This window comes from Rhagoletis zephyria, unplaced genomic scaffold, assembly GCF_001687245.7.
Source record: "Rhagoletis zephyria isolate East Lansing unplaced genomic scaffold, Rhagoletis_zephyria_1.1 Rzeph_scaffold_00036, whole genome shotgun sequence".
Taxonomy (NCBI): Eukaryota; Metazoa; Arthropoda; class Insecta; order Diptera; family Tephritidae; genus Rhagoletis; species Rhagoletis zephyria.
In genome coordinates this window covers 523807-543369 of record NW_016157120.1, presented here as the reverse complement: position 1 = coordinate 543369, position 19563 = coordinate 523807, and the positions used below count along the sequence as shown (strand labels likewise).

General features: G+C 38.3%; 2 protein-coding genes across 7 annotated transcripts; both read right to left on the bottom strand.

Annotated features, from left to right (window-relative positions):
• Nucleotides 1-2825: 2825 nt before the first annotated feature.
• Nucleotides 2826-13092, bottom strand: LOC108365388 (zinc finger matrin-type protein CG9776). 4 transcript variants are annotated; one of them, XM_017619398.1, is made up of 11 exons: nt 12646-13092; nt 11901-12551; nt 11652-11828; nt 10853-11046; nt 8106-8527; nt 7546-7720; nt 7145-7312; nt 6790-6974; nt 4669-5541; nt 3798-4597; nt 2826-3715 (listed from the first exon to the last, which is right to left on the bottom strand). In XM_017619398.1, exons 1-11 carry the CDS (start codon nt 12752-12754, stop codon nt 3093-3095), a joined length of 4377 nt encoding a protein of 1458 aa, XP_017474887.1. In that variant the 5' UTR covers nt 12755-13092; the 3' UTR covers nt 2826-3092. The 4 variants fall into 4 exon arrangements, with proteins under 4 accessions (XP_017474887.1, XP_017474892.1, XP_017474898.1 ...); XM_017619403.1 differs by having other exon boundaries at nt 10853-11043; XM_017619409.1 differs by lacking the exons at nt 11652-11828; nt 11901-12551; nt 12646-13092 and adding an exon at nt 11208-11605.
• Nucleotides 13093-13358: 266 nt separating this feature from the next.
• Nucleotides 13359-14399, bottom strand: LOC108365432 (protein transport protein Sec61 gamma-2 subunit). Of its 3 annotated transcripts, none has more exons than XR_001847930.1 (2): nt 14290-14399; nt 13359-13898 (listed from the first exon to the last, which is right to left on the bottom strand). XR_001847930.1 is itself a non-coding variant. In XM_017619452.1 (2 exons), exon 2 carries the CDS (start codon nt 13854-13856, stop codon nt 13650-13652), a length of 207 nt encoding a protein of 68 aa, XP_017474941.1. In that variant the 5' UTR covers nt 13857-13898; nt 14061-14315; the 3' UTR covers nt 13359-13649. The 3 variants fall into 3 exon arrangements, 2 of the variants coding, with proteins under 2 accessions (XP_017474941.1, XP_017474952.1); XM_017619452.1 differs by having other exon boundaries at nt 14061-14315; XM_017619463.1 differs by lacking the exon at nt 14290-14399 and adding an exon at nt 13985-14007.
• Nucleotides 14400-19563: the final 5164 nt, after the last annotated feature.

Here is a 19563-nt window from a genome sequence, read left to right as displayed (position 1 = left end):
CAGGTCTGGAGTCTACATAACTCGAGACTGACTCCCTGTGAATGCCGTTCAGGGCCTGTCGATAAGCTGATGGGTCCAGAGGTAAATTCCATTCCCAGTCGCCGTGATCGAGCAATCGTCGGCGTAGGAGATCGAGGCCCTTATTATGAGTTGCATTCGATTTTCGACTGTGGTCGAAAGTGCTGAGCGAACGAATTTGCATTTGGTATTATGGCACTCATTCGATGAAGAATAGCGCTATTGTGAATTTCGCTCGTTTAGGTTGTTCACAATAGTATATTTTTCACCGCTGAGAAGCTTTGTTTACAAATCGAGCAAACTAAATAGTGTGCTTATACATATTTATGTAAATTTGTTCTAATTAAAATGAAGTAAAAAAGAAAGCAAGTTTATAAAAACGTGGTAAAATGAGTACAACGAGTTCTGGTTCAACGATTCGTCAGAGGATGAGAGCTTAGTAAACTGGCCAGGAGTAGCAAATGTTTAAGAGAGTTTAAGTTTATTAGTCTTTCGAATATATTTTGATATAAAATATATTTAAGAAATTTGTCTACAGATTCATTAAAAAGTTCCGACCATCTAAAGAGGCGTTTGTGAGCCAAATCTATTTAAAATATTTTAAAACTATCAACAGCGCTACGATTTTGTTCTCAGAGATCGTGCCAACAGAGTATTGGGATTTTCTTTCACAAGTAAAACCAGCCTTTCGAGCTTGTGTTTAGTATTCAAGATGTTAGAACTGCATGAAATTGATACAAATTGTTTAAAGTTAATGTCTAGCCGCCAAAATGTAAGAAAACATATACAAAATCATACATTTTTCACAATTTTCTAACACTTCGCTACACCATCGAAAGCAAAATTCTGTTCGACAGAAAATTCGATACTCAACGAAAATTTCGACACGCTTGCATAGCTCATAATACGAATTTCACTTTCGATCTTCGATCTTCGATAGCCAGCGAAGATCGAAAATCGAATGCAGCTCATAATAAGGGCCCGAGACTCCCCCTGGTGGTTAAAGGAGCTTTAAAATGTAAAAGTTAAACAATAGCGGGCAAAGGACACCAGCCTGTGGAACCCCTGTTTTATTTTTCTAAGTTTGCTCGATTTGTCTCTAAACATCACCGACGAGTGTCGACCACTCAGATAATTCGCCGACCACCGTTTGAGCCTCTGTGGGAGAGAGAGGCTCTATATCTGTTTATGGCGTTAAGTGCTGTTGTTGTACTGTGCAATTTACGGAAACCATGCTGATGCTTCGCTGGAGTCAGGTGGTTCATGAAATACGGGAGAAGCAAGGCCTGTAGTGTCTTCGCTACCGTGGAAAGGAGTGTTATCGGCCGATAAGAATCTCCTTTGTTGGCTGGTTTCCCCGGTTGAAGCAGTGGGACCACTCTCCCCACCTTCCAGATGTCTGGGATGATGAGAGTGGCCATTGACATGTTGAGAACCTCCGTTAGGTACGCTACTCCCGCAGGACCCAAATTTTTCAGCATCAGCATGCATATTCCGTCGGGACCCATGGGTTTGGAGGCTTTCGCCTTCCCGATGGCCACCTGAACTTCACCACTAGTGAAAGCAAGGGGGGCATAAGTTGTTGTCATTTTGTGCAGCCTTCTGGTCACTCGACGCTTGGCTTTGTCCGCCGGAGGATGCAATATGAACTGCCGGCAAAAACAGCTCGCGCATCGCTCCGGATCCGACGAAGCATGGTCGCCGAAAGAAATTTTGACCCTGTCGTCATGCTTCGTCGGATTGGACAGTGACCTCACGGTTGACTTACTCACACCAGAGGTGAAATTACAGGTCTTCAGATGCTCTTCCCACTTCTTCCGCTTATGTACGTTCACTGATACGAGGATTTCCGGGATCGGCCTGAGGAAGGTTGTCACTCTCATCGGCTAGGACAGCCGCTTCAGCAGGAAAGTTTGGACGAGGGTCCGTGATACATCGTGCCGGTACGAAGCGAGCTGCAACAGCCGTGACAACCCTGCGGAACTTACGTTCACCAAGGTGGACGTCGGTTGGTGTAGGGAGCACAGCGAAGGTGCTCTCAATAAATTCTGCGAAGCCTTTCCAATCAGCTTTAGAAAAGTTGGTATAGGACCGGTGTTCTGCGGAAGCAAAGTCGGTTGGTTTATCGATCGAGATGACTATGGGCAGATGATCTGATGCCAAAGTCAGCATAGGTCGCCATGATACGCTGTTTATCAGATCAGCGCTGACTATTGTTGTTAATCCTGGTGGGTGCGTCGTCGTTCATTGTGCAGAATGTCGAATCGTCTATCTGCTCAGCTAGGTCATGTCCAGCTCAGAAAGTATTTAACGCGGGTCGAAATGCTGGTAACAAAGGAAAAGAAAGGCCTCCTCTGTGTTGGAAAGAGCAAGTGGAGAAGGACTTGACTTCACTTAGTATTTCCAACTGTCGTCAGTAGGCACAGAAGTGAAACGACTGGTGTGCTGTTTTAGACTCAGCCAAAACCGCTTAGGTGGTTGTAGCGCCACAATAAAGAAGAAATCAGGCTGGGGAGCAGAAGTATACTTCCATAGTTTTTGCCGTTGGGGAATTCGTCGCCTTACCTGGCTTGGAAAAGGAAATAATCACACAGAATTTCTTCAACTCTGAAAAGATCAGGTATACAGTGATTTAAAAAAAAAAAATATATATACATATATATACATAAAACCCCATTTCTAGTTTATTGGTCCGGGTTAGTAGGTATTCCTTAATCAATTTTTTTGGCGAAAAACTACTTTGCCTGGAGGGTCCCGATAATAGTTTCACAAATACATAACATTTTAAAAAATAGTGTCCCTTTCCATAACATTGTTGTATTATGTAAATTTATTTTCCGAAATTTTCCTTATTATTTGCATATCTTAACATCTGTGCTGTAGATTCTTCTAAGCGATAGCATATAACATATTCAAATATTTTCATCTTGCTCTCGCTTTCGCACATTTTCATTATTACAATCTAGACTGTATCCAAACTACGAAGCTCAAAATTTGTGTTGCTATTGAATGAAATGTTTTTTTAATTGTTTTAATAAAGAATAAAACTATTTCTATTAATTTTGCAATTGCTTTCAAATGCACTGTGCGGCCATATCGTCTGCGTCAATGCCCAGCATTGCCAAATCGTTCAGCTCCTCCTGTCTGCGATTCTTCTCACTCTCCGTGGGTGATGGCGGCGGCTGCGGAATATCATCTAAGTCGTACACGATGTTGGCAATATCGTCAGCTGTTGGCTTCGTCGCCGGTGCTGCATCAGGCATGGGTATATCATCGGGTGCCGCGCTTAGCTCTGCGGATTCAATAGAAAGCTTTGCATCGCTCACTGGTGTCTCAAGTGGATTTATGGTGTCAACACCGTTAACCCACTTTACTTCTAGAGATTTGCCGGCAACTTCAGCAACTTTTTGTGGTGGCGGTGGAGGCGGTTGTATAGCACTCAAATCAATATCAGCGGCATCTTGTGACGAGCTATCGGCTAGTGGAATAGTTGCTGCTTTGCTTGGAATTGCTGTGGTTGTCTCAGTTTGCAAAGAGTTTTTGGGCTTATTAAATACCAACGGTTCATTCATACTCATTTGTGAAGCCTCGTCCATACCCATCAAAGAAGTTTCCTCGATGGTAACCATGTGTATGCCTTCCTTGGCCAGGTCCTCTGGCTGCATTACGGGCTCGTCAACGATTATTTGCGTTTCACCTGCAAAAGAGAAGCGAAATGATTTGATTTATATAAGAACATGTAGTTTGGAATAAGATTATCTTATAATTAATTCACTTACCTGAAGATTTAGCTTTCTTTGCGCCTTCTTCATCCTCATCCTCCGGCTTCTTTTCGCCTGGGAATATTATATCGAGCGCCTCTTCGAGATCTTTGGGCAACGGCCCTTTACGTGGCATAACTCCGTCAGAAATGGGCCGCGTGACACAATCATCATTTTCTGCCTCATCGATACCCGGCGGCAATATATCTTCAGCTTCGTCAGCCGCACCAGCTACATCTCCCGATGCAGGCACGTCATCTCCGCTCGGTGGTGGCGGCGGCGGCGGTGCCTGACCCATCAAATTTACAAACTGTATAGGATCCGGCATCAACTCATCATAGTCCATCATCATGGTAGCATCGGGATGGAATGGTGGTGCATTACCGTATGCGTCCTCCATCATAGCCATTTGGATTTGTGCGGCTGTGGGCGCAAGTGGACGTTGGTGCGCGAAGCCAGTAGGACCACTCTCGCTTGCGTAGGCCATAGTATTCTCAGCACCACTACCGTTGCCGTCTGCCTGGCCGGTGGTTTGCTTCTTGAAAACTGGCATTTTACCAATGAACGGTAACTTCTTGCCACTTGCCACCGCTGCAGCCGCATTTGCAGCGCTTGTTTTGGATTTCTTATCTGCATTCTTTTTATCTTTTGACTCTGTGGTGGAGCGCTTTTCTCGATCCTTATCCTTCTCGGGCACGCGCGGTCTGAATTCGGGATGGCGCACAACCGCCTTTTCAATGCGGTTGCGACTGCCAGAACGTGTGCGAGAACGGGAGCGTGAACGGCTGTAGCGGCGCCGGCGATCAAATGAACGGCTCCTAAAGCGATGGAATACAAAGAAATTTTTAATAAGAAACAAGTGGATGCTTGCAGTACATCACAAACTTACCTTCTTCCACGCGAACGCGAACGTGTGCGCCTTCTACGTCCCAACGGCGAACCAACGCGGCCGCGACTGCGACTGCGTGTGCGACTACGTGTGCGCCGCAGACGTCCGCGCCCAATGCCGCCACGCCCGCCACCAAAGAGGGGACTACGTGAGCGTCGTCTGCGATCGCGATCATTACGATCACGTTCGCCACGATCTCTGTCACTGCGATCACGTTCACGCTCACGATCGCGGTCGCGTACACGGCGATCCGCTGTGGGGTCGTTGTTGCGTATAGAAGCACCAGCCGGTGTGGTCGACTCGTCGCGTGGCTTATTCTTTAATTTTCCCTTCAATTGCTCCAGCAATTTCTTTTCACTCTCGCTTATGACCGGCTGCACAGTGTTCCATTGCTGCAAGATGACATCATCATTTTTGCTATCCGTCGCGGCAGATGTGCTATGTGCAGTGGCTGCTGCTGCCTTCGCACTACTATCTTGCGCCTCAGTCCACTTGCCCAAACGACCCTGGTTGCCCAACAACGAGGCAGAAGCCGCTGCAGTATTTGTCATTGAACCGCTAGCATTGGGAATCAAATTGAGATTGGGTGCTGGTACTGGATGGGGTATGGCATCGGCACGCATGCGTGGCGCTGGTGGTGGTGTATCTTCGTCAGCTTTCGGTAAATCTTGTTTGCGCATTGCCACACGTATCGAGACCGCAGGATTGGGATTATCTAAGCTTTGTATGATAATCGGTGGTGACTTGGCCTTAGACTTGCTGGTCTTTTCACTGTCCGAAGAAGAAGAGTCGCTAGAAGTCGATGTGGTGGTAGCATTCTTCTTGTTTTTCTTTGAGCGCTTACGTTTTTTCTTCTTGTCCTTCTTGTCCGAACTGGAATCGAAATGGCGGGAGATAATGTAATGTTTAAGGAAACATTTAAAAAATTGCAAGCATGAAAATGTTGAGCTTTTATTTTGGGGGAAAAAAATTTATATTTTCGAATGGGGTATCCACCACTCTATACAATTACAATTAAATAAATTTTACAAAGCGTGACTAACCACAGACATTTCAGCCTCAGAGTTTTTTAATGGAGTTGCCACCTGAATAGAACTCTAAACTTCTCCATTAAAAGGAGTTTGAAGAAAAGTTTAACATGAAGTCAACTAAAAGAGGCGAAAGAGAGATTTAATGCAAGATATTTTAGGAAGTGTTAACACCTAGAGAAAATGTCACATCAAAGTTTTCTGAACAGTGTTGCCACTTATTTATACAAGCATAATTAAATAAATATGCTTTGGCAGTGAAATATTTTGTTAGGTATCACACTAAAACACTTTAGTGTCAAAAATGTTTAATTCGAGTTGCCACCAAAAAAAATTAATAAATTAATTTTATTTATTAGGCAAATTTTACCACGGTTATTCTAGGAATAGCGTTTGAGATATAATTTTATATGAAGTTGCCACCTAATTTGAAAAGAAATGTATGAATATTTTTATATACTACATATACAGGCCTATTCTGCGCTGTTATTTTGTTACCGGTAAATAAACTTCCTGGTATTTTTTCGCATTCTTCGCACTGGTAAATTTTGTTACCATCTCATAAGCAGGTAACAAAATATTGCCCCGTGAAGTATGCAACACCAGAATTTATACAAAACTTCATAGCTGAATAGATTAAATTGTTACCAAGGTGCTTAGAAATGCGGCTACAAGAAGTGGTGTTATTATTTGGTAACAAAATTTTCCGGTGTCAAAATGTTCGGTAACAAGCAGAATAGGCCTGATAGTAGATTTATATGAGCATCAAAGAGACATATTTGAGAAAGTTTTAAATACACACAAACAAAATCAAGAGTCGCCACCTAAAGAAAATTTTTAAGTACTTTTTGTTTTGGGTCAAAATTCAAATAAAATTTCTATAAATTATATTCAACAATATTTATTGAGCTTGAGGCCGTTTTTCAATGAAAAACTTATTGTGGAAAAGCAACAATAATTTGAAAAAATGGTAGAAGTCTGTTTTTTCTTAATTTGAAATTTTTGATTCAAACAATCAGGCAGGTTCTGCAATTTACTTCCGAGTAATCTCGATTTCAGCCGCGATGAAGCTTCTTACAACTGAATGACTCACCTCTTCTTCTTACGCTTCTTGGCTTTGTCCTCTTTTTTCGATTTTTTACTAGAAACATTGTCAGAAGCTGTAGTTGAAACGGATGTGATCTGCGGTGGTAGCGGTAAAGTTTTACGTTCATTCAAAACACGTTGACGATCGGCCAACCAATTTACTTCATAGTGGGGATTTTTTTCTAAAAAGGTCTGAAAGAAAAAAAGTGAAGGAGATGACAAAGTATAATTTACAAAATAAAAATTAGTGTCAAAGTAGTAAAATTTTTCATTTATTAGATTATAGATAAGCTTAGAAAATCCTAGATACTTGCAAATATTAAAACATTTACATATTTAATTAATTAATTTCAATTACTTACATTGTATTTGCCGGCATGTAACTGTGATTTTAAATGGGTTGAGGCGCAATGCAAATCACCCATCCAATGGTTGCATAATTTACAAAACCAAGCTGAAGCTGGTATGAAGAATGTGAGACCACGTATCGGTGTACGTTTTGTTGGTGCATTCTCATAGGTTGGAAATTGCTATTAAGAAAGAAGGCGAAATACATTTTGATTAGCTAAAATAATATTAAAAAACATGCATTACTAACAAATTTAAAAAACTCCAGTCCCGAAACATAGTATTTGCGATTGAATAATTACTTGTTTCGCGTGAGATCGTATGTCGAAGTCTCAAATTGAAAGTGCATTAAATGCCGTCATTTTTCAGATTCTCGTTATAACATTAAACAAAAGTTAATAATTTTAATACTCACATCAGTTAGCATATCTATGTGCCATGGCGTTTCAATACTTTCACGATCCATATGCTCTTTGGAGTGTAAATGATTTAAGTAATCTTTTGCGGTTTTGGGAAATACATCGCATGTTTGGCACCAATGCATTTCCGGATCATAAAATACATAATTGAAACGTTTCTTCTCATCGAGCCTGAAATTAAAGTGTTTTATTTTACATACATATTGCATAAAAGGCGAATTTTGTTGCAGTTGTAAACAACTTGTGGGAATTTTAATTTAAAAATTTTGTATTTATTTCTAACCTCAAACATATTTTACTTTGGCATATTTAGAAAAGATTGGGTTATTCTCTAAGTCTTCCAAAATCCTTGCACGGTACGTGTAATCCGTACACAGTGCAATTGTTTTGCAATCCTTAAATAATACCCCTAATATTTAGTGTTGAAAAATAAAAATGTAGCCCACATTTAATTTTGACTTCAGTTTCTGATCTAGTGACGTCAAATTTATGAGCCTCATTAGTTTGATTTTTCATTTATTTTTATGGAGCTGTGCTACTTTTCATATGTACTCACATTTTTTCGTCTTTTATTTTCGCAGCCTCGCGCTTCAAATTCTCCTTCGCTTTAGATTTCATTGATTCAATTGCTTTATTCTTTAAACGTTCTGGTGAACTATCGTCGTCATCTTCTTCGTTCTCCGTACTGGACGAGCTCGAAGAGGAGCTCGAACTGCTGCTTGAGCTACCCGATGAGCTGCCAGATGAAGAAGTTGAATTTTTACGCTTCTTTTTGCGACTGCGTTCACTATTACCACCACCGATATGTTGCTGTTGTTGCAAGAGTTGTTGTTGTTGTTCTTTCTTTTTTAAATCGTCCTTATTGCTCTTATCACTGTCGTAGCATTCCTCGTCACGGTCTAAGTTCTCCTCTCCAATAATACCAGTAAGCATATCGATGACATTTTCGATGGTGTTTAGTTTCTTTTGTATTTGACTCTAAAAGGGGGGAGAGAAAAAAAGGAAAATTAGCAAAAAACTGATTCAATTTTCAAATGCTTCAATTCAATAATTCATTTCTCTCATTGTTCGCAACGCAATTTTTTAATTATGGTATATAGTTGAAAAATCTTCGCATGATGACAGGCGATAGGCATCGAAAATTGGAGATGAGCAGGTCGTGGTCCATCCAACATCACGGGTCATCTGTCGGTTTATTGCTCATCCGTCGTTCTCATTATGCATTGGTCTGGTCGATTTTTTTACAAGTTTTGTTGACATATTTACAATAAAATTTCATATATATAATACCAGATTTAAATACAAAAATACCCAAAATTACATTTCTCGTACGTATATACGTATACAATTTCAATGATAAAATATCAGATATTTCGCAAAACATAACCTTTACATATACATATAAAAAATATGGTAGGTGAAAAATTTGTGTGCACGCAGCAAGTTTTTAACACTAACTTCATGATCCATTTTCCCGCTTATCCTGCAAATATGCGCTTTTTAACCAATGTTGAACGCAAAATGCGTGAAGACCTTGCACACATCTAAATTGTACGAAAGCAATTGCTGCACAACTACGCTTGCATACAGACCTAAGTATGCATATACAAATCAACGGGTACATAAGCTGTGAAAAATTTATCATTTACTCACATAATCGACTTAAATACGTTGCTTATACTCTAACGGTAAATAATTTAATTGCAGTTATTCATATTTTAAAATGCTGTGTACGAAAAATGCTGGGAACAAATATGAACTTTGGCGTCGATATAGTCCAGCTAGAATTGATTTGTTGTAAAACAGATTTCCAACTAAATACTGTCTCTTAACTGTTCTGATTCTAATGGAAAACTATTTTTCCACAAATTTAAGTGATGCATGTGCATTGTACTGTGCTTTGTTTAGAGGGTTTCTTATACAGTACATTATATCGTCGTCGTTTAAAGTACAAAACCGCGCATCAAGATAATGCAAAACCTCTTATGTGAGGTTGCCAAAATTTGAAAGGAGATGGTAAAGCCTGTCTTATTTTTAAACGCCTCTCTCTTTTATCACTAATTATCTCTACCTTTTATATCTGTCTATATTTTGGTATGAATGTATAAGGCTTGATATCAGTTACGAGATTATGCAGAAGCACGATACGCGGTTTTATACTTTAAACGACGATATACTTATATGAAGAAGTGCTCCGCTGAAGAGGGTGCTTAATTAAGTCATAATGGCGAGTAAGCAGTGCATGAATTTGATAATTTTATTGCGATTCTTGCTTGGCTGCATTGTGGTGTGGCGAGATTTGCACATGTAAGAAAATTAAAAGTTTAATGCAACTAGCAGGTCTTTCAACGCGTTTCATACACTTTGTGAACTCAGTCAACCTCTTGCAGCATGGTTTACCGTGTCAAAGTCCTCTGACAAATTGAGTCTCTCCAATATGATGCGGGTTCAACGACGTTTTCGATTAAGACCGTCCGCTGTTGGCGCTGAAACAGTGTTGAGCACGGAGGTGGCGCTAGGCGTCTTTCGAAATCCAAGCTAATGATAATCGAAGAACAGGTGCTAGGTTAATTGCAGGAGTAGTGAATGAATGAATGAAGGAATTCCCTTGCGATTGCATTGGAATCGGCCGCGGTGATCGAGTGGTTAGAGGTGCGTATCATCAGTAGGTCCAGGTTTCAATCTCTGGTCGGAGCAACATAAAAGATAAATCCTCGGCAGGCAATGGCAAAAACTCGAGTGTATTTCTGTCATTGAAAAAAGCTTTTACATCCCCTCTGTGTGACATCAATTCACGCAGCACAACTCGGCCAAGTCTAGCATTACACATTTGCATTTTTTTTTTGCATAATTATCTCTCTCCGGTTTTCTTATATAATGGTATGATATGGTATGATACGGCACGTTGAGATGTTGTCTAACGCGACGTGCTTGTGGTTTCCTTTGAATGAACCTCCTCGCTTACTAATACATAAATATGCTTTTTTAAAATTAACTTATTCGCCCATATACGATGGAGAGCGGATAATAAAAACACAATTCTGTTCATAAATAGAATATACTTTCCTATTTTTAAATTTCTTCAACCTAATTTTTAACACCAACGACTTGAGATTGTTCGTATACAAGTTTTACTGCTGCTAACCAATAAACCCCAATGTTACCAACCTCTCAACAAATTTTCTGCTTGACCCGACATTTGCTGCTATTCGTTCCAGCATTTGTTACACAGCATTTAACACCAAAATTATATTTAAAAAAAAAATACTGGCGCATAAATACATTTCACATAGTACGACATACCTGTAGTTTTTCATTTTCGTCGATAAAGCCCTTTGTGGTGGGCGATGGTGGGGCACCATTGCCGCCATGTAAATCCTTTCTTTGTTCCTTCAACATTTTTAGTTCTTTACGGAGCAATGATGTCTTCTTGAGATAGCTGCTGCGCTGACGCTTCAATTCGTCTCGTTGATTTTCTGCTTCTTGTGCAACAGCTGCTATAAGCATATGAAAATAAAATTTAAGTCGCATTATTCGTTTAGTTCAACGAAAAATATTTAAATATATATTTCAACTAAATGCCTTTTATGTTGCATTTTCGTTTTATTTACGCTTTGTACAATGCAAAGCATTGATCGGTTGAGAAGTTACAAGGCACACATTAATTGGTATGTCGTTTGGATCGTTGATCCGCTCCTTACTCCCAGGTTGGTGTGTTCCACCAGAGCGTGTTGGACAACATGCGGCACGTACTGGTCGAGTTTTAGGTTGTGCGCCGATACCTCGTTGAATTTGACCATATACTTTTTAATTTATATTTTTTCTATATGCTTACAGCACGGCTAGCCTATGGGGTTTAGTGTAAGTTATAATGTGCTTCAACAAAATGATGTACATCATGTTTCTGAATTTTGTTTGAACGAGATGATGTATATGTGCTATACCTAATGTTACTAGCCGAGTGTGTCATACGATTTTTTGTGAAATGAATAAATTGACGTCAAATCGTGCATTTTTTGGTTTCGGGATTTTGAGAGAATACACAACACGAAATGGTATAAAATTTAGTACTTTAAAATGGAATAACTTATCGAACGCATACCATCATGTTTTGCACTTGATTCAATAACAACTGGTGCCGGTTCAATTACAGCTTGCGGCGGTACAATTTGTGGTGGTGGTATGGATGTTGGTGCTACTGCTGGAGGAGGCTGTTGTGTGATTTGCTGTAGCTGATTTGGGTCTGGCGTTGGTATCCAAGGCTGTTGTGTATAGGCGTCTGAAGAAAAATATAAAAAATGCATTTTAGAAAAACTTTGACTTGGAATCAAAATTTTTTATCATAACTTACCATTAGCTCCCCAAACTGGTGGCGGCGGATAGGCAGCATTGAAAACAGGTGGTGCCGGAGCCTGTATGCCATAAGCGTCTGCAGTGGGCTGTGGCGCAAAGGTGCTTGCTGCCTGTGGTGGCGGCACGGAATATTGGTTATATGCAGGTTGTGCATATGTATCACTCTGATATAATTGCGGTGGCATAGCGCCAAACTGAGTTTGCGGCGGCGGCTGCGATACTTGTGGTGGTGGTGGCGCGTTCATCGGCAGCGGTGAATTTGGTTTCTTTTTAGGGGACCATCGGTTACCACCACCTCGACGTGGTGATACACTACGACTACGAGAACGGCTACCACTACGGCCACGATAGCGGAAACCCCGTCCTCCGCTACCACGACGTCTATCGGGGGAACGTCGAATATTACGTCCCCCACCTGCATCGAAACGACGGCGGTCTGGCGAGTAGTCACGAAAGCGATTACGTCTGGGTGGTGGGGAAGGCGAGCGACGTCGGCGGCGGGCGACATCTAGTGGCGAGGGTGACCGTCGACCGCGAGAAGGAGACTTGCGCCTCGTACGTGGCGGACTGCCAGAGGGCGACCGGCGACGACTAGAACGGCTTGCGGAAGTTCTATTAGCATCATTTTCCGTTTTAGATTTTTTTGTATCTATAATAGAATTTTCTGTTGTAAACTATGCTTATATACCTACATGTGCGACGGTTTACTATTTCCTATGTAATTTGCATCGATAACTACTCACCATAATCAGCACCTCCATCGCTATCTGCTCCTGGCGGACCAGGTGGTAATGTATTTCCAGTACCCAAACGCCGATCTGCCGGCTGTTGTAAAATTAGTTCTTCTTCCATTACAAAAACTCAAACCCAATTAGGTGCAAAAAAGTACATGTACACACAATGCGTTGATACTTTTCGATTTTGTTGGCAGTCTGGCTCCCTGCCCTTGAGCCGGCCAGATTATAAAACTTGTACTGTGAAGTCTTTAAGTAATTAATGCCCGTTAAGCAAATCCTTATCAAACTCGAAGTTTGTTGAAAGTTTTTTAACCGTTTTGTAGATTCTTCAGTAAGTAATTTTCACTAAAATTGCATTTTTACGCCACTCGACAAATTTTCGTAGATGAAGCGTGTAAAATTTTCAGAAATTTTGACAATCTCGCAGCATTGAGCTTTGTGCGATGTCAAATCAAAAGGGTATATTCAGTGCTATACAAGTTCAGAGTCAGCAATGCAGGGCAAAAGGCGTCCCAGTATATAATTTTTGTATGCCTTCCGACGTGAATATATATATNAGAAAGGGGAAAGCAATGCTGAGTCGAAATCCTATTGACTCTCAAGGCCTTTTAGCTCCTGAAATTATCTACTAGGAATTAAAAAAATTAGCTACATATTTCACTACACTCGGGTAATATTTTTTATAAATACGCCACTATTTTTAAAAACAAAAACCTTAATTGATTTTGTCCATTTTTTATTAAACAAAAATCCTACGTAGATCCAACCTATCGGGATAAGCCGCAAGTTTGACAAATTCTGTTGTGTTCAGGGTAGAAATACAAGATATGAATCGTTTATAATCTCTCTACATGCAAATATTTAATATCTTATTTCTAAATGAATACAAAAATTAAACCCAATGCTGTTTTTATACAAACAAATATTGAGGGTATTGTAAAGTATCTATCGTTAGGTAAGTATGAATTCATGTATGTATGAATAAATAGCTGATGCAGCCGCTGGACATATTATGAGCCCACAATGATATTGTTGATGGGAATGTGGATAAGTTTCACAAAGAAACCTATGAAGCCCATAATACAGAATCCAATAGCTGTAGCAATGGCGATTTTCTGGAACTCCTTACGGTCAGGTTTCGTGCATCGTTTAACCAAACGGATGGAGTCCTTGGCGAAGGCACGGCCAGGTTCACAAAATTTAACAACTTTATCCATGGTTTCAAGTAGCTTCTAGATTAGTTAGGCGGGTGATGGATGCTGCAATAGTAAAGAAAATTAATTGCATATACTAAACTACAACGATGTTGTAAACTAAAATCGCAATGATAGTTTGGAACGCAAACAATGGAGTGCAATTAACGGCGTTGGGGCTTCCACATAAATAATATAGTTTTCGTCTGAATATTGAAAGCTAAATACGTTTTGTATCCGTTTTTATGCTTTCTCCTTTCACTTGTATTTTTGCTGCACGAACTTGACGTGGCAAATGTCACCAATGTTTGGACATTTTCTGAACCGAATGTGTTTAAAATATAATTATAATTCCAATGCACATTTTTTATGTTATGTCTGCTGTCGAACTTAATAATTTGTATACTAAATTTCCAATTGGATTTGGGAATTCAGTAATAAAACACACAAGACGTACCGTGTAGCTTCGTCCGCTGCGAAAAGTTTGACACAAATTAAGCGGACAATTCGTTTTGCTTTCGGAGCAGTGCTACCAATCGGTATTCGTGTCACACGAATTGTCAGCCGAACTCTACGTGTCAAAACGAAAATCGTTGACGTTTCTAATGTCGATAAGGTAGACATCAGGGCTGCCGTTTTCGTACTATTCTACCAAAACTGGTAACTTTTATCTTCACAAATTTGAGTAACTTTTTGGTAGTTTTTTTAACTTCTGCTGAACATTTTCAAATATCTTTAGAAATGAAATTACATTTGCTATTATTTGCCATTAATCTTCAATTTAAATCGGAATTGTTGTGAATGAGCATTTCAATTAATTTATTCGTACCACCTGGCAATACGGATATTTTAATTTTCTCAAGAAAAACGTTTATTTTCGTGGAAAGTCTATCCTGTGCGTGCGTTTTTAGGGGAGCGTTTATTGACATTATGGACAAGTAAGTTGATTTAAGCAATTTTTAGTCAGTTAGTAAAAAATTAAGCTTTCTTTGTTTTTAAAATTTTTGGTAAGCTTTGGGAAAATTTTGGTAACTTTTTAATGCATTGTATAAATAGTAGGGAAAAAAATTATAAATGGCAGCCCTGGTAGACATATTGAAAACTGTCAAATTGAAAATTTTAAATCTGCTTTACCGACAAAATATTCGCAATACAGACGTGGCTGCGATATGGAAACAAGTCGCATTTTCTGCCAATGGCGTGTATTCTGCACTTATATCCCGCCAAATTTAACTACTTAGGGCCGTTTGCATCGTTATAAAAAAAAAAAAAATACGCAAATAAAAAGCAAAGAATATATAAGCGATTAAACTTTAACTTTCTATTTTTTATAATGTATAATATGTATCTTGGGAACTACTTGACCGATTAGAAAAGTATTGCTGGCAATTCAAAGATAATTTTAATTCATTTTTTACGACGTATTTACTATGACCATTTCTAAAACAGATTTTAGTTTAACACCATTTACAAAAAATGTATATACAATTTCGATTTTTCGCAATACTTACGTTAAATTTTGCCTTATAAAAATACTTTCTGTATAAGGAAATAACTTAAACTCTTTTCTGCGATAGGGCGTTTTCGAACTGGCTGCCGAGATAGGTAGACTTTCCACACAGGTTGCGATATGGTCTTATTTCGATTTTGTTTTGGAAATAGAAGCATATGACGTCATTTCCAATGCATAAGTTAAATAAAAGTTATATTCAAAATTAAAAAAATAGTAATAAAATATAATTTGAATTTACACCCTCTTGACCTGAAAATAAATATTTCAAAAGTTCTGTAAACCAGTTTGTGTTAACTAGAGATGTTGAGAACGACCAATACGATGGCTAATAAAACGACAAAGACGGGGAATGCGAAGACAAAGTGTAAGGCGAATACGAAGACCGAAATGAAGACGAGCACGAATACGAGCATGAACGCGAATAAGATGAAAACGATAACAAACACAAAGACGATTACGAAGAGGGAGGAGAATACGAATAGTAAGACGACCAGGGCAGTAAATATGAAGAGAATACGACGAAGAAGAGGAATACGAATCCGGATACGAACACAAAAACGAATACAACAAGGAAGAGGACTAGGAACACCACCACGAATACGAATGCAAATACGAACACGAACTCGACGACTACAACGAACAAGAATATGAGATGAAGGCGAATATTAAGATGAAGATTTATGAAGACAATGACTATAAAACTAATATTGATCAACATTTTTTCAGGATGTAAAGAACGAGAAATGATTCGAAAGAAGTTTCACGTCCGTAGTAGAGATGGGCACGGGACTAAATATTTAATCCCGATCCCGCCCATCCCGAAATTCGATTTTAAAGTCCCGAGCCCGCCCATCCCGACGTTTTCCAGATTTGTACCGCGGGTCCCTTGGGTCCCGAAATCTATCTTTAATGCAGGCTATAAACAGACAACAAATTGAAACGATCGGTTGAGATTCAACGTTCAACGATCGAAGGTTGACAAAAATGTTCATGTCTTTCAAATTAATTTTAAATAATAAAAATAATAATGATAGATCTGATATCTTCCGATTATTTTGTTTTTAAGGAAGATTTTGTGAATTTGCGGGGTTTGCAGTTTTATCGGGAGTGTCGGGAAAGGATTTTGGTCCCGTCCCGCCCGCCATATTTTTACCGATCTTCGCGATACCGCCCATCCCGGCCAAATTTGAATCAGGATCGTGGGTCCCGCGGGTCCCGCTATCCCGCGTCCATCTCTAGTCCGTAGTGTGACCAGGTAGACTACTTCTTTTTGATTTCTTGAGGCTTAAGCCAAAATAGTTTGTATCCTTAAGGAAACTAGTTCTGCACTAGTTCTTATCTAATAAAATATACTGCAGGGTTTAAGAAGATTCGCAGAAATTACAGCTTGCCTTATCAACTTTTTGTTTCGATAGTAAGTAAAATTTGTATTTGTTTGTTTTCATTGAAAATAACACATTGTCGTTGAGATTTTGATATGCAGCTAAATACATACATATATGTATGTATATGTGTGCACATATGTACGTACATACATACATACAATGTCGTACATACTACAAGTTTGTTTTTTAAACAAGGAAATGGTATATACACAGATGCCGCCGCACAAACTGCAAAAATGTAAAGCAAATAGTACATATGTAGGTACAAACATTTATTTAAAACGATAAGAGAATTAATTAATGAATACGTTTCAATGTACCCACCGAATATTATATTAATATACTACGTTTTTGGTATGTAAATTAAGAACTTTAGTAAAAGAAATTTTTCGGAATAAACTAAACTTACAATACAACTTTAATATACGTACATACATAAGTATTTACATACATAAATATGCATATACTTACACACATTTTACTCGGCCTATTAGGGTTAATCAGCGAATTCTTGTCATTGTGGGCCTATTTCCATAGATACATGTACATATGTACATACATACATATCGTTGCCTTAATATAGAAAGGCCCTATCTCGCATCGTCGCTGAAATGCACAAAGCCGTAACTAACTAAAATCTTTTATTGCATAAAACGATGCGAGGCCACATAATTCGATCAAATGCATCATAATCAATTAAAACGTAAATTTTCAATTTTTAGTTAGTTGCGACTTTTTGTAAATCAGCGACGATGTCAGATAGGGCCTTTCTATATTAAGGCAACGATATGTACATAATATGTATTCATACATACATAAGAGGCAGAAGTGGCCTAACCCACAATTTTATTCCTTGTACTTAACTTCTTAAAATAATTTCAAATGTAATACACATTGTAATACATCTTAAAGTGAAGGTCGATTATTCCTTATTTTGATGATACGCTATGTAGATCTGTACCTTAAAATTGAAGAATAAGCGACTTCCATTTTAAAATGTATCTCATTTGAGACTATTTTATGTAGGGTTAGGCACTTCTGTTCTCATGGCTTCATACATATGTATGTGTGTACATTAAGGTGGTACAGGAAAAAAAAGTCGGAATTCAAATCAAAAAATATTTAGAGGTCGCTCAAAGCGCTCAAAGTTTTCCATGTATTTTATATGGGAAAAAACAAGTTTTCATAGAAATGGTATGGAATTCTTGAAAATCAATATTTATGGATCCCCGCCGATTGCATTTTTTGAGGTTTTAGAAGTTATATAAAAAAGAGTTAATACTAGAAAATGGTTAAAGAAAAATTAGGTATTGTTATTGAAAGTATCCTGAAGAGAAACGAAGTTTTCCGAACGATAAATATTGATTTTGAAGAATTCCATACCATTTCTATGAAAACTTGTTTTTTTTCCTATATAAAATACATGGAAAACTAGATATAGATGAATCTTAGGGGGTGAGAGCATTAAAATTCCGACTTCACCTTTTCACATGAGTTTTTGGACCACACTAATGTACATACATATGCATTACATACGAGTATAATGCGCATGTAGCTTTTAATAAAAATAAATAAATTGAAATTGCATATTAAATTATGTTTACAGAACTGTTCTGCTGGGGATGGTATTACATAGCAAAACATAGCAAAAATACAATGAATATTTATTTACACGTACTTTTTTGTTGTTGAAGTGTCAAATTTTATGTTTCCCTTGTACACGTTGACGGCATTAGATTCGTTTTCATTGCATTAAAATGCTAGTACAGTTCGTAATTCCATTTATTGCGTTGCCCACGCATTTAGGTCCAAAGATCTTAGATATGAAAATTCTCTGGAAGACCTCAAAATCACCTCTGTTTTTCCGGACCTATATATACCGAAAGTTAACCCACAAAAGTTTATCATAAATTATCAGGATTTGGCATTCAAGTACGCAAAAAACTTGTAAAGAAGAGGAAACTGAGAGCGCAAAGTGACAATTGATTCTGAGAAAATCAGCTGATCAAAGTCACCTGTAATCAATTTATGTACAAAATGACATTTATTTTGATGATTTTTAAGTTTAAAATAATTTATTACAACTTCAAATGTTCTAAAAGAAAATAAATACGTATTTTCTTACGTTTAATTGCTTTAGGCAAACTTTAAATTTACATGTCGTTAGCTTAATTCACAAAGGCCCTAACTGACACTTTTTTCGAAACTGCGTTTTTCACAGATTTTGGTAGTATTCGTCCACCTTCACTAAAAATTTGAAAGTGTTAGTACAAAATAGGGATGACAAAAAAAAAACAAAATAATCCATTAATTAATCATATGATTAATCACAAGCAAAAAATAATAATTGCAACTAATATCAATCATTGAGAAATAATCGATTAATCGAATTTTTAAAGGCACTCTTTTACAGTGAGTGTTCAACAAAAACACTTCTCTAAAAAAAATTTCAAATTCTCTTGTTAATTAGCCATAAAAAAATAAAACGAGTATTTTTAGCGGCGATAATTAGTTATTATTTAACCAAGTTTGTAAAAACATTTGTTTTGATAAGCATTTTGTTGTTAAGTGGTTGGGTTTCTCGGTAGCGCCAGCCTTTGAAAAAAGGCTCTCAGCAGGCACCGAGGTACCAACTAAATGACAGTATTTTTTCGAAAATCCGTAAAGTTTTAGGTAAATATTTTTCATTTCCTCCCATGCGTCGATGATATTCCGCTTTAGTTCTAGGACTTGACAATTTAAATAAAAACTAATTTCATCTTGTAGGTGGCCCAAATCATAATATTTTCGCCTTCGCTTGTGTGCAAGAAATTTATGAGGGGCCCAAAGATCG